The 15,278-nt window shown below is 37.3% G+C and overlaps 1 protein-coding gene across 3 annotated transcripts in view; it reads left to right on the top strand.

Annotated features, from left to right (window-relative positions):
• The window catches only part of LOC139413905 (phytanoyl-CoA hydroxylase-interacting protein-like), a 38,298-nt gene extending 25,930 nt beyond the window's left edge, over positions 1-12,368 (top strand). For 2 of the 3 annotated variants that reach the window (XM_071161757.1, XM_071161773.1), the window contains exons 4-5: positions 196-313; positions 10,811-12,368. In XM_071161757.1, coding sequence (XP_071017858.1) covers positions 196-313; positions 10,811-11,372 — 680 coding nt within the window. In that variant the 3' untranslated portion in view covers positions 11,373-12,368. The remainder of the gene's footprint in view (positions 1-195; positions 314-10,810) is intronic. The other variant, XM_071161764.1, reaches the window with a different exon arrangement.
• Positions 12,369-15,278: the final 2,910 nt, after the last annotated feature.

Raw genomic sequence — 15,278 nt, 5'->3', positions numbered from 1 at the left:
TACTGTTGTTTATATTTCTTTACTTAGCTATTGTTCACCTAATACCCTTTTTGCACTATTGGTTAGAGCCTGTAAGTAAGCATTTCAATGTAAGGTGAAATTACAGTTAGAGCCTGTTGTATTCGGCGCACGTGACAAATAAAATTTGATTTGATTTGATTCAAATAACTATTATTATTTGTATTTTTTCCCCAGACTACTCTACTGTGCATCTGATACAGTTGCTGGAGAAGGCCGAGGTGATAGCTGGTAGGATGTTGAGATTCTCAGTGTTTTATCGGAACCAGCAGAATGACTACTTCAATAAAACGAGGTACATACAGCATTTTCTCTCAACTTTTAAAAGCTGAACAGCTTTCTATTGGTAATGAGAGAGTAGATGGTAGTATTGAATTGATACTAGTATTGGTAATAGTGTTGATAATAGTATTGGTAATAGTATTGTATTCATCATAGTATTTGATAATAGTATTGTATTGATAATTGTATTTGGTAATAGTATTGCATTTCTAATAGTATTGGTAATAGTATTGGTAATAGTATTGTATTTCTAATAGTATTGGTAATAGTATTGTATTCATAAAAGTATTGGTAATTGTACCGGTAATAGTATTGTATTTCTAATAGTATTGATAATAGTATTGTATTCATAATAGTATTGGTAATAGTATTGGTAAAACTATTTTATTCAAAATAGTATTGGTAATAGTATTGGTAATACTATTTTATTCATAATAGTATTGGTAATAGTATTGTATTGGTAATAGTATTGGTAATAGTATTGGTAATAGTATTGGTAATAGTATTGTATTTCTAATAGTATTGGTAATAGTATTGTATTTCTAATAGTATTGGTAATAGTATTGTATTCATAAAAGTATTGGTAATTGTACCGGTAATAGTATTGTATTTCTAATAGTATTGATAATAGTATTGTATTTCTAATAGTATTGGTAATAGTATTGGTAAAACTATTTTATTCAAAATAGTATTGGTAATAGTATTGGTAATAGTATTGTATTTCTAATTGTATTGGTAATAGTATTGTATTTCTAATAGTATTGGTAATAGTATTGGTAATATTATTGGTAATATTATTGTATTTCTAATAGTATTGGTAATAGTATTGTATTCATAAAAGTATTGGTAATTGTACCGGTAATAGTAATGTATTTCTAATAGTATTGATAATAGTATTGTATTCATAATAGTATTGCTAATAGTATTGTATTCTTAATAGTAATCTTACTAGTATTGTATTCATAATAGTATTTTATTCATAATAGTATTGTATTCATACCAGTATTGGTATCAGCATTGGTACTAGTATTGTATTCATAATAGTATTGTATTCATAATAGTATCGGTAATATTATTGTATTCATAACAGTATTGGTATCAGTCATGGTACTAGTATTGTATTCTTAATAGTATTGGTAATATTATTGTATTCATAATAGTATTGTATCGATAATAGTATTGGTAATAGTATTGTATTGGTAATAGTATTGTATTCATAACAGTATTGGTACAATAATAGTATTCATAATAGTATAGGTAATAGTATTGTATTGATAATACTATTGTATTCATAACAATATTGGTAATAGTATTGTAAATAGTATTATATTCATAACAGTATTGGCAATAGTATTGTATTGATAATAGTATTGGCAATAGTATTGTATTGATAATAGTATTGTATTAGTAACAACATTGGTAATAGTATCGGTACTAGTATTGTTTTTCTTAATAGTATTGGTAATAATATTGGCAATTGTATTGTATTGGTAATAGTATTTGGTAAAAGTATTGTATTGGTAAAAGTATTGTATTGATAATAGTATTGTATTCATAATAGTATTGGTAATAGTATTGTATTGGTAATAATATTGGTAAAAGTATTGGTAATAGTATTGCATTCATAATAGTTTTGGTAATAGTATTGTATTGTAATAGTATTGTATTTATATAATAGTATTGGTAATAGTATTTGGTAATATTATTGTATTGATAATAGTCTTGTTAAAAGTATTGTATCGGTAATATTATTGTATTGATAATAATATTGGTAATAGTATTGTATTGGTAGTAGTATTGTATTGATAATAGTATAGGTAATAGTATTGTATTGGTAGTAGTATTGTACTCTTATTAGTATTGGTAGTAGTATTTTATTCATAATAGTATTGATAATAGTGTTGGTAGCTGCATTTTATTCTTAATAGTATTTGATAATAGTATAGTATTAGTAATAGTATTAGTAATAGTATTGTATTGATAATAGTAGTGTATTTATAATAGTATAGGTAATGGTATTGTATTGGTAATAATATTATATTGATACAACTATTAGTAATAGTATTGTATTGATAATAGTATTGGAAATATTATTGTATTGGTAATAGTATTGTATTGGTATTAGTATTGGTAATAGTATTGTATTGGTAATAGTATTGTATTGATAATAGTATTGTATTGGTAATAGTATCGATAATAGTATTGTATTGATAATAGTATTGTATTGATACTAGTATTGTATTGGTAGTGGTATTGTATTGATAATAGTATATGTAATAGTATTGAATTGGCAATAGTATTATGTTGATACACATATTAGTAGTAGTATTGTATTGATAATATTATTAGTAATATTATTTGTATTGGTAATCGTATTGTATTGGTAATAGTATTGATAATAGTTTAGTATTGATAATAGTATTGTATTGATAATAGTATTGGTAATAGTATTGTATTGGTAATAGTATTGTATTGATAACAGTATTGGTAATGGTATTGTATTGGTAATAGTATTGATAATAGTATTGTATTGATAATAGTATTGGTAATAGTATTGTATTGATAATAGTATTGCATTGATAACAGTACCAATAACAGTATTGATAGTAGTATTGGTAATACTATTGTATTCATACTAGTATTTGGTAATAGTATTGTATTGGTAATAGTATTGTATTGGTAATAGTATTGTATTGATAATAGTATTGGTAACTGCATTGTGTTCTTAATATTATTGGTAATAGTATTGTATTGGTAATAGTATAGGTAATAGTATTGTATTGGTAATAGTATAGTATTGGTAATAGTATTGCACTGGTAATAGTATAGTATTGGTGATAATATTGTATTGGTAATAGTATTGTATTGATAATAATAGTTTTATGACTTCCGGCGCTTTTATGACTTCCGGCGCCGACAGAGATGGCCGCCTCGCTTCGCGTTCCTAGGAAACTATGCAGTTTTTTGTTTTTTTACGTGTTATTTCTTACATTAGTACCCCAGGTCATCTTAGGTTTCATTACATACAGTCGAGAAGAACTACTGAATATAAGATCAGCATCAACTCACCATCAGTACGACCAAGAATATGTTTTTCGCGACGCGGATCCTGTGTTCTGCCTTACAAACAGGACAACGGAGTGGATCCTATGCAGCGACCCAAAAAAACGACTCCGAAAGAGAGGGAAACGAGGCGGTCTTCTGGTCAGACTCCGGAGACGGGCACAGCGCCCACCACTCCCTAGCATTCTTCTTGCCAATGTCCAGTCTCTTGACAACAAGGTTGATGAAATCCGAGCAAGGGTAGCATTCCAGAGGGACATCAGAGACTGTAACGTTCTTTGCTTCACGGAAACGTGGCTTACTGGAGAGACGCTATCCGAAGCGGTGCAGCCAACAGGTTTCTCCACGCATCGCGCAGACAGGAAAAAACATCTTTCTGGTAAAAAGAGGGGCGGGGGCGTATGCCTTATGACTAACGTGACATGGTGCGATGAAAGAAACATACAGGAACTCAAATCCTTCTGTTCACCTGATTTAGAATTCCTCACAATCAAATGTAGACCGCATTATCTACCAAGAGAATTCTCTTCGATTATAATCACAGCCGTATATATCCCCCCCCAAGCAGACACATCGATGGCTCTGAACGAACTTTATTTAACTCTCTGCAAACTGGAAACAATTTATCCGGAGGCTGCATTCATTGTAGCTGGGGATTTTAACAAGGCTAATCTGAAAACAAGACTCCCCAAATTTTATCAGCATATCGATTGCGCAACCAGGGGAGGAAAGACCTTGGACCATTGTTACTCTAACTTCCGCGACGCATATAAGGCCCTGCCCCGCCCCCCTTTCGGAAAAGCTGACCACGACTCCATTTTGTTGATCCCTGCCTACAGACAGAAACTAAAACAAGAGGCTCCCACGCTGAGGTCTGTCCAACGCTGGTCCGACCAAGCTGACTCCACACTCCAAGACTGCTTCCATCACGTGGACTGGGAGATGTTTCGTATTGCGTCAGATAACAACATTGACGAATACGCTGATTCGGTGTGCGAGTTCATTAGAACGTGCGTTGAAGATGTCGTTCCCATAGCAACGATTAAAACATTCCCTAACCAGAAACCGTGGATTGATGGCAGCATTCGTGTGAAACTGAAAGCGCGAACCACTGCTTTTAATCAGGGCAAGGTGTCTGGTAACATGACCGAATACAAACAGTGCAGCTATTCCCTCCGCAAGGCTATCAAACAAGCTAAGCGCCAGTACAGAGACAAAGTAGAATCTCAATTCAACGGCTCAGACACAAGAGGCATGTGGCAGGGTCTACAGTCAATCACGGACTACAGGAAGAAACCCAGCCCAGTCACGGACCAGGATGTCTTGCTCCCAGGCAGACTAAATAACTTTTTTGCCCGCTTTGAGGACAATACAGTGCCACTGACACGGCCTGCAACGAAAACATGCTGTCTCTCCTTCACTGCAGCCGAGGTGAGTAAGACATTTAAACGTGTTAACCCTCGCAAGGCTGCAGGCCCAGATGGCATCCCCAGCCGCGCCCTCAGAGCATGCGCAGACCAGCTGGCCGGTGTGTTTACGGACATATTCAATCAATCCCTATACCAGTCTGCTGTTCCCACATGCTTCAAGAGGGCCACCATTGTTCCTGTTCCCAAGAAAGCTAAGGTAACTGAGCTAAATGACTACCGCCCCGTAGCACTCACATCCGTCATCATGAAGTGCTTTGAGAGACTAGTCAAGGACCATATCACCTCCACCCTACCTGACACCCTAGACCCACTCCAATTTGCTTACCGCCCAAATAGGTCCACAGACGATGCAATCTCAACCACACTGCACACTGCCCTAACCCATCTGGACAAGAGGAATACCTATGTGAGAATGCTGTTCATCGACTACAGCTCGGCATTCAACACCATAGTACCCTCCAAGCTCGTCATCAAGCTCGAGACCCTGGGTCTCGACCCCGCCCTGTGCAACTGGGTACTGGACTTCCTGACGGGCCGCCCCCAGGTGGTGAGGGTAGGCAACAACATCTCCTCCCCGCTGATCCTCAACACTGGGGCCCCACAAGGTTGCGTTCTGAGCCCTCTCCTGTACTCCCTGTTCACCCACGACTGCGTGGCCACGCACGCCTCCAACTCAATCATCAAGTTTGCGGACGACACAACAGTGGTAGGCTTGATTACCAACAACGATGAGACGGCCTACAGGGAGGAGGTGAGGGCCCTCGGAGTGTGGTGTCAGGAAAACAACCTCACACTCAACGTCAACAAAACTAAGGAGATGATTGTGGACTTCAGGAAACAGCAGAGGGTACACCCCCCTATCCACATCGATGGAACAGTAGTGGAGAGGGTAGCAAGTTTTAAGTTCCTCGGCATACACATCACAGACAAACTGAATTGGTCCACTCACACAGACAGCATCGTGAAGAAGGCGCAGCAGCGCCTCTTCAACCTCAGGAGGCTGAAGAAATTCGGCTTGTCACCAAAAGCACTCACAAACTTCTACAGATGCACAATCGTGAGCATCCTGGCGGGCTGTATCACCGCCTGGTATGGCAACTGCACCGCCCTCAACCGTAAGGCTCTCCAGAGGGTAGTGAGGTCTGCACAACGCATCACCGGGGGCAAACTACCTGCCCTCCAGGACACCTACACCACCCGATGTCACAGGAAGGCCATAAAGATCATCAAGGACATCAACCACCCGAGCCACTGCCTGTTCACCCCGCTATCATCCAGAAGGCGAGGTCAGTACAGGTGTATCAAAGCTGGGACCGAGAGACTGAAAAACAGCTTCTATCTCAAGGCCATCAGACTGTTAAACAGCCACCACTAACACTGAGTGGCTGCTGCCAACACACTGACACTGACTCAACTCCAGCCACTTTAATAATGGGAATTGATGGGAAATGATGTAAATATATCACTAGCCACTTTAAACAATGCTACCTTATATAAATGTTACTTACCCTACATTATTCATCTCATATGCATACGTATATACTGTACTCTATATCATCGACGGTATCCTTATGTAATACATGTATCACTAGCCACTTTATACTATACTATGCCACTTTGTTTACATACTCATCTCATTTGTACATACTGTACCCGATACCATCTACTGTATCTTGCCTATGCTGCTCTGTACCATCACTCATTCATATATCCTTATGTACATATTCTTTATCCCCTTACACTGTGTACAAGACAGTAGTTTTGGAATTGTTAGTTAGATTACTTGTTATTACTGCATTGTCGGAACTAGAAGCACAAGCATTTCGCTACACTCGCATTAACATCTGCTAACCATGTGTATGTGACAAATAAAATTTGATTTGATTTGATTTTGATTTGATTTGTATTGGTAACTGCATTGTGTTCTTAATATTATTGGTAATAGTATTGTATTGGTAATAGTATTGTATTGGTAATATTATTGGTAATAGTATTGTATTGGTAATAGTATTGTATTGATAATAGTATTGTATTCATAATAGTATTGGTAATAGTATTGTATTGGTAATAATATTGGTAAAAGTATTGGTAATAGTATTGCATTCATAATAGTTTTGGTAATAGTATTGTATTGGTAATAGTATTGTATTTATATAATAGTATTGGTAATAGTATTTGGTAATAGTATTGTATTGATAATAGTCTTGTTAAAAGTATTGTATCGGTAATACTATTGTATTGATAATAATATTGGTAATAGTATTGTATTGGTAGTAGTATTGTATTGATAATAGTATAGGTAATAGTATTGTATTGGTAGTAGTATTGTACTCTTATTAGTATTGGTAGTAGTATTGTATTCATAATAGTATTGATAATAGTGTTGGTAGCTGCATTTTATTCTTAATAGTATTTGATAATAGTATAGTATTAGTAATACTATTAGTAATAGTATTGTATTGATAATAGTAGTGTATTTATAATAGTATAGGTAATGGTATTGTATTGGTAATAATATTATATTGATACAAATATTAGTAGTAGTATTGTATTGATAATAGTATTGGAAATATTATTGTATTGGTAATAGTATTGTATTGGTATTAGTATTGGTAATAGTATTGTATTGATAATAGTATTGTATTGATTCTAGTATTGTATTGGTAGTGGTATTGTATTGATAATAGTATATGTAATAGTATTGAATTGGCAATAGTATTATGTTGATACACATATTAGTAGTAGTATTGTATTGATAATATTATTAGTAATATTATTTGTATTGGTAATCGTATTGTATTGGTAATAGTATTGATCATAGTTTAGTATTGATAATAGTATTGTATTGATAATAGTATTGGTAATAGTATTGTATTGGTAATAGTATTGTATTGATAACAGTATTGGTAATGGTATTGTATTGGTAATAGTATTGATAATAGTATTGTATTGATAATAGTATTGGTAATAGTATTGTATTGATAATAGTATTGCATTGATAACAGTACCAATAACAGTATTGATAGTAGTATTGGTAATACTATTGTATTCATACTAGTATTTGGTAATAGTATTGTATTGGTAATAGTATTGTATTGGTAATAGTATTGTATTGATAATAGTATTGGTAACTGCATTGTGTTCTTAATATTATTGGTAATAGTATTGTATTGGTAATAGTATAGGTAATAGTATTGCATTGGTAATAGTATAGTATTGGTAATAGTATTGCACTGGTAATAGTATAGTATTGGTGATAATATTGTATTGGTAATAGTATTGTATTGATAATAGTATTGGTAACTGCATTGTGTTCTTAATATTATTGGTAATAGTATTGTATTGGTAATAGTATTGTATTGGTAATATTATTGGTAATAGTATTGTATTGGTAATAGTATTGTATTTCGAATAGTATTGGTAATAGTATTGTAATCTTATTACTATTTGTAATAGTATGTATTCTTATTTGTATTAGTAATAGTATTGGTAATATTATTGTTGTCTTATTAGTATTTGTAATTGTATTGGTAATAGTATTGTATTCTTAATAGTATTGTATTCATAATAGTATTTATCATAGTATTGTATTCATAGTAGTATTGTATTGGTAATAGTATTGTATTGGGGGTAGTATTGTATTGATAATAGCATTGTATTGATAATAGTATAGGTAATAGTATTATATTGCTAATAATATTGGTAATAGTAATAATAATAATAATAATAATAAATATAATAATAATCTTATTAGTATTGGTAGTAGTATTGTATTGGCAGTAGTATTGTATTGATAACAGTATTGTATTGGTAATAGTATTGTATCTGTAGTAGTATTGTATTGGTAGTAGTATTGTATTCATAATAGTATTGTATTGGTAATAGTATTGTATTGGTAGTAGTATTGTATTGATAACAGTATTGTATTGGTAACAGTATTGTATTGGTAATAGTATTGTATTGGTAATAGTATTGTATTGGTAGTAGTATTGTATTCATAATAGTATTGCTGATAGTATTGTATTGGTAGTAATATTGTATTCATAATAGTATTGTATTGGTAATAGTATTGTATTCATAATAGTATTGTATTGGTAGTAGTATTGTATTCATAATAGTATTGATGATAGTATTGGTAACTGCATTGTATTCATGGGCGGCAGGTCGCCTACTGGTTAGAGTGTTGGACTTGTAATTGAATGGTTGAAAGATTGAATCCCCGAGCTGACAAGGTAAAAATCTGTCATTCTGCCTTGTTCCTAGGCCGTCATTGAAAATAAGAATTTGTTCTTTAACTGACTTGCCTAGTTAAACAAAGGATAAATAGTTGTATTGATAACAATATTGCTTTCCTGTGGTCCAGACAACAGCCAGTAACAGACTAATGTAGCACTGAAAATATCTGATCTGGTTAATTATTTATAGTATTATTCAGATATAAATATCTGATCTGGTTTTTTATTTATAGTGTTATTCAGATATAAATATCTGATCTGGTTAATTATTTATAGTATCATCTCATTATCACAGTGAAGAGCACTCAGGTCAAAGCCTCTCCTCCTCAACAGAGACTGACAGCTTCTGGTTCTGCATTATGGAATCTCTTACCTCTCTCAGTATCTGTCAAATGACTAAGATTCTCAACGTTGACCAGTAGAGGCAAATCAAATCAAATCAAATGTATTTATATAGCCCTTCATACATCAGCTGATATCTCAAAGTGCTGTACAGAAACCCAGCCTAAAACCCCAAACAGCAAGCAATGCAGGTGTTGAAGCACGTTGGCTAGGAAAAACTCCCTAGAAAGGCCAAAACCCAGGAAGAAACCTAGAGAGGAACCAGGCTATGAGGGGTGGCCAGTCCTCTTCTGGCTGTGCCAGGTGGAAATTATAACAGAACATGGCCAAGATGTTCAAATGTTCATAAATTACCAGCATTGTCAAATAATAATAATCACCCACAAATATCTCCACCACGGCACAACCCAAGGGGGGGCGCCAACCCAGACAGGAAGATCACATCAGTGACTCAACCCACTCAAGTGACGCACCCCTCCTAGGGACGGCATGAAAGAGCACCAGTAAGCCAGTGACTCAGCCCCTGTAATAGAGTTAGAGGCAGAGAATCCCAGTGGAAAGAGGGGAACTGGCCAGGCAGAGACAGCAAGGGCGGTTCATTGCTCCAGAGCCTTTCCGTTCACCTTCACACTCCTGGGCCAGACTACACTCAATCATATGACCCACTGAAGAGATGAGTCCTCAGTAAAGACTTAAAGGTTGAGACAGAGTCTGCGTCTCTCACATGGGTAGGCAAACCATTCCATAAAAATTGAGCTCTATAGGAGAAAGCCATGCCTCAAGCTGTTTGCTTAGAAACTCTAGGGACAATTAGGAGGCCTGCGTCTTGTAACCGTAGCGTACGTGTAGGTATGTACGGCAGGACCAGATCAGAGAGATAGGTAGGAGCAAGCCCATGTAATGTTTTGTAGGTTAGCAGTAAAACCTTGAAATCAGCCCTTGCCTTGACAGGAAGCCAGTGTAGGGAGGCTAGCACTGGAGTAATATGATCCATTTTTTTGATTCTAGTCAGGATTCTAGCAGCCGTATTTAGCACTAACTGAAGTCTATTTAGCTGGAAAGTAGAGCATTGCAGTAGTCTAACCTAGAAGTAACAAAAGCATGGATTAATTTTTCTGCATCATTTTTGGACAGAAAGTTTCTGATTTTTGCAATGTTACGTAGATGGAAAAAAGCTGTCCTTGAAATGGTCTTGATATGTTCGTCAAAAGAGAGATCAGGGTCCAGAGTAACGCCGAGGTCCTTCACAGTTTTATTTGAGACGACTGTACAACCATTAAGAGTAATTGTCAGATTCAACAGAAGATCTCTTTGTTTCTTGGGAGAGCAGAGTTATGTTCTGTTGTAGACTCAGAGTTCTGTTCCCTTGCTGATTGTCTGTCTCTGTGTTTGATAGTGTTTGCATGCTGGTTGATTAACGTGGTCTGGTGTGGTGATAAGCCCCTCTTGTGGTTCCAGAGAGACACAGGACAACCGGATGCTCCCGACTGTAAAGGACAACAGTGGCAGCCACGGCTCTCCCATCAGTGGCAAGCTGGAAGGCATCTACTTCAGCTGCAACACGGAGTTCAACACAGGCAAGCCCCCCCAGGACTCCCCCTACGGACGCTACCGCTTCGAGATCCAGGCCGAGGTCCTGTTCAACCCCAAGACCAACCTGTACTTCGGGGACTTCTACTGCATGTACACAGCCTACCACTACGTGATCCTGGTGCTGGCCCCAGAGGGCTCCCCAGGGGACCGATTCTGTAAGGGCCGCCTCCCGGCGCTGGACATCTTAGACAACTGCTTCCTGACATGCACCCAGGAGGAGGAGGAGGGGGGGCGGCTGGTGTTCCACCACGCCCAGGATGTGATTCTCGAGGTGATTTACACCGAGCCCGTGGACCTGGCCCTAGGCAGCGTGGAGGAGATCCAAGGACACCAGCTCAGTAGCATGTCCACCATCAATGCTAAGAAGGACCCCAGTTGTAAGACCTGCAACATCAGCGTGGGACGCTAACCAGCAAACTGTGGGTAGGGAGGGGGCGTTACTACGAGGTCCCTGCAGTTCTACGGAAAATAATACTTCTCTAACCCTATTGGCTGTGGTGATTCTCTAATCCTATTGGCTGTGGTGATTCTCTAACCCTATTGGCTGTGGTGATTCTCTAACCCTATTGGCTGTGGTGATTCTCTAACCCTACTGGCTGTGGTGATTCTCTAACCCTACTGGCAGTGATGCTTCTCTAACCCTATTGGCTGTGGTGATTCTCTAACCCTATTGGCTGTGGTGATTCTCTAACCCTATTGGCTGTGGTGATTCTCTAACCCTACTGGCTGTGGTGATTCTCTAACCCTACTGGCAGTGATTATTCTCTAACCCTATTGGCTGTGGTGATTCTCTAACCCTATTGGCTGTGGTGACTCTCTAACCCTACTGGCTGTGATGATTCTCCAACCCTATTGGCTGTGGTGACTCTCTAACCCTATTGGCTGTGGTGATTCTAACAGTCATATTATACATCTTAACAGTCTAACAGTCATATTATACAGGTGCAATGTAATGATATGCCAAAGGTAACAACACCTTGACCAAGCTGCTAGAAACAAGCCGTGGTAACAGCTTCAACAAGGCATAATGGATTAGTATTACGTAACATGGTCTTGTAATGGAATGTGATTACTTGATCATTCTAATGTTATCTTGTAATGGAATGTGATTTCTGGATGATTCTACGGTAGTGATTAATTCCGATCGTGGGTTATAGGTATTGCGGTTTTTAAAGACAAGTTCCTATGGAGCTGACATATCCAGCGTTTACAGTGAATGCGATCTCCACGAATGAAGGAACAATACCTATAACCCGCAATGGGATTGAATCCCAGCCTGAAGCATGGCAGGTTGCATCATTACACTGATGTCAGTCTGATGTCTTCACATCCTCGTTGTTGTCTGATGGGTTCTGTGTTATATGTATTGCAATCATTAACAGAAACCACATTATCCTGTGTTCAACATAATAAACATCACAAAACAAAGATAGAAAATGTTATTTTTACTGTATAAAAAATAAGTGAACCAGACTTTGATCATAGCCAAAGGATAGATTAGAAACATTCTAAACAGAATAACTGTTAAGTCAGTAAATGCTAAATGAGTGTGTGGTAAAGCTAACATTCAAACTGGTAAGTCAGTAAATGCTAAATGAGCGTGTGGTAAAGCTAACATTCAAACTGGTAAGTCAGTAAATGCTAAATGAGCGTGTGGTAAAGCTAACATTCAAACTGGTAAGTCAGTAAATGCTAAATGAGCGTGTGGTAAAGCTAACATTCAAACTGGTAAGTCAGTAAATGCTAAATGAGCGTGTGGTAAAGCTAACATTCAAACTGGTAAGTCAGTAAATGCTAAATGAGCGTGTGGTAAAGCTAACATTCAAACTGGTAAGTCAGTAAATGCTAAATGAGCGTGTGGTAAAGCTAACATTCAAACTGTTAAGTCAGTAAATGCTAAATGAGCGTGTGGTAAAGCTAACATTCAAACTTGTAAGTCAGTAAATGCTAAATGAGCGTGTGGTAAAGCTAACATTCAAACTGGTAAGTCAGTAAATGCTAAATGAGCGTGTGGTAAAGCTAACATTCAAACTGGTAAGTCAGTAAATGCTAAATGAGCGTGTGGTAAAGCTAACATTCAAACTGGTCGTGTATCAGAGGATGTGTACAACAGATCCTGACCAAGACACATGATCGGATAGAAATGTGTCACATTTAACCACAGCTGACTGTAGCACAACAATTCAACAGCTGATGTTGGTTGTCATGTAGAGACACAAAACAAGAGTGAATTCTACTGCAGTCAACTGTTACAATCTGACATGGTTCTGATTGTGGATTCTTGATGACAGGGCAGGCTTGCACAGAGTTGAATTTTGAGCCGTTTATAGCGGTGTCTCATGCCGTACACACTTAGAAAACAAGGTGCTATCTAGAACCTAAAATGGATCTTAAGCTGTCCCCTTTAAAGAAACCTTTTGGTTCCAGGTAGAACTATTTTGGTTCCAGGTAGAAACCCTTTTGGTTCCAGTTAGAACTATTTTGGTTCCAGGTAAACTCTTTTGGTTGCAGGTAGAACCCAGAACTCTTTTGGTTCCAGTTAGAACTCTTTTGGTTCCAGGTAGAATATTTTGGTTCCAGGTAAACTATTTTGGTTGCTGGTAGAACCCATAACTCTTTTGGTTCTAGGTAGAACTCTTTTGGTTGCAGGTAGACCTATTTTGGTTGCAGGTGCAGCTCTTTTGGTTCCAGGTAGAACCCTGTTGGTTGCAGGTAGAACTCTTTTGGTTGCAGGTAGAACTCTTTTGGTTGCAGGTAGAACCCTGTTGGTTGCAGGTAGAACTCTTTTGGTTGCAGGTAGAACTCTTTTGGTTGCAGGTAGAACCCTTTTGGTTGCAGGTAGAACTATTTTGGTTGCAGGTAGAACCTATAACTCCTTTGGTTGCAGGTAGAACCCTTTTGGTTCCAGGTAGAACTCTTTTGGTTGCAGGGAGAACCCCTTTGGTTGCAGATATAACTCTTTTGGTTGCAGGTAGAACCTATAACTCCTTTGGTTGCAGGTAGAACTCTTTTGGTTCCAGGTATAACTATATTGGTTGCAGGTAGAACTCTTTTGGTTGCAGGTAGAACTCTTCTGGTTCCAGGTAGAACTCTTTTGGTTCCAGGTAGAACTCTTCTGGTTGCAGGTAGAACTCTTCTGGTTGCAGGTAGAACTCTTCTGGTTGCAGGTAGAACTCTTTTAGTTGCAGGTAGAACTCTTCTGGTTCCAGGTAGAACTCTTTTGGTTCCAGGTAGAACTCTTCTGGTTGCAGGTATAACTCTTTTGGTTCCAGGTAGAACTCTTCTGGTTGCAGGTATAACTCTTTTGGTTCCAGGTAGAACTCTTTTGGTTGCAGGTAGAACTCTTTTCGTTCCAGGTAGAACTCTTTTGGTTCCAGGTATAACTCTTCTGGTTGCAGGTAGAACTCTTTTGGTTCCAGGTAGAACTCTTTTGGTTCCAGGTAGAACTCCTTTGGGTGCAGGTAGAACTCTTTTGGTTGCAGGTTGTTCTGCCCCTGAACAAGGCAGTTAACCGACTGTTCCTAGGCTGTCATTGAAAATAAGAATTTGTTCTTATTAACTGACTTGCCTGGCAAAATAAAATGTAAGAAAATTGTTCCCAAGAAAGCTAAGGTAACTGAACTAAAGGACTATGGCCCGTAGCACTCACTTCTGTCGTCACAAAGTGCTTTGAGAGACTAGTCAAGGATCATATCACCTGTTACCCTAGACCCACTCCAATTTTCTTACCGCCCCAATAGATCCACAGACGATGCAATCGCCTGCACACTGCCCTATCCCATCTGGACAAGAGGAGTGCCTATGTAAGAATGCTGTTCATTGACTACAGCTCAGCATTTTTATTTAAAAAAAGAAAAGTATTTCACCTTTATTTAACCAGGTAGGCCAGTTGAGAACACCTTTATTTAACCAGGTAGGCCAGTTGAGAACACCTTTATTTAACCAGGTAGGCCAGTTGAGAACACCTTTATTTAACCAGGTAGGCCAGTTGAGAACACCTTTATTTAACCAGGTAGGCCAGTTGAGAACATCTTTATTTAACCAGGTAGGCCAGTTGAGAACACCTTTATTTAACCAGGTAGGCCAGTTGAGAACACCTTTATTTAACCAGGTAGGCCAGTTGAGAACATCTTTATTTAACCAGGTAGGCCAGTTGAGAACACCTTTATTTAACCAGGTAGGCCAGTTGAGAACACCTTTATTTAACCAGGTAGGCCAGTTGAGAACACCTTTATTTAACCAGGTAGGCCAGTTGAGAACATCTTTATTTAACCAGGTAGGCTAGTTGAGAACATCTTTATTTAACCAGGTAGGC

This window comes from Oncorhynchus clarkii, chromosome 1, assembly GCF_045791955.1.
Source record: "Oncorhynchus clarkii lewisi isolate Uvic-CL-2024 chromosome 1, UVic_Ocla_1.0, whole genome shotgun sequence".
Classification (NCBI taxonomy): Eukaryota; Metazoa; Chordata; class Actinopteri; order Salmoniformes; family Salmonidae; genus Oncorhynchus; species Oncorhynchus clarkii.
This window is presented reverse-complemented; position numbering and strand designations above follow the sequence as displayed.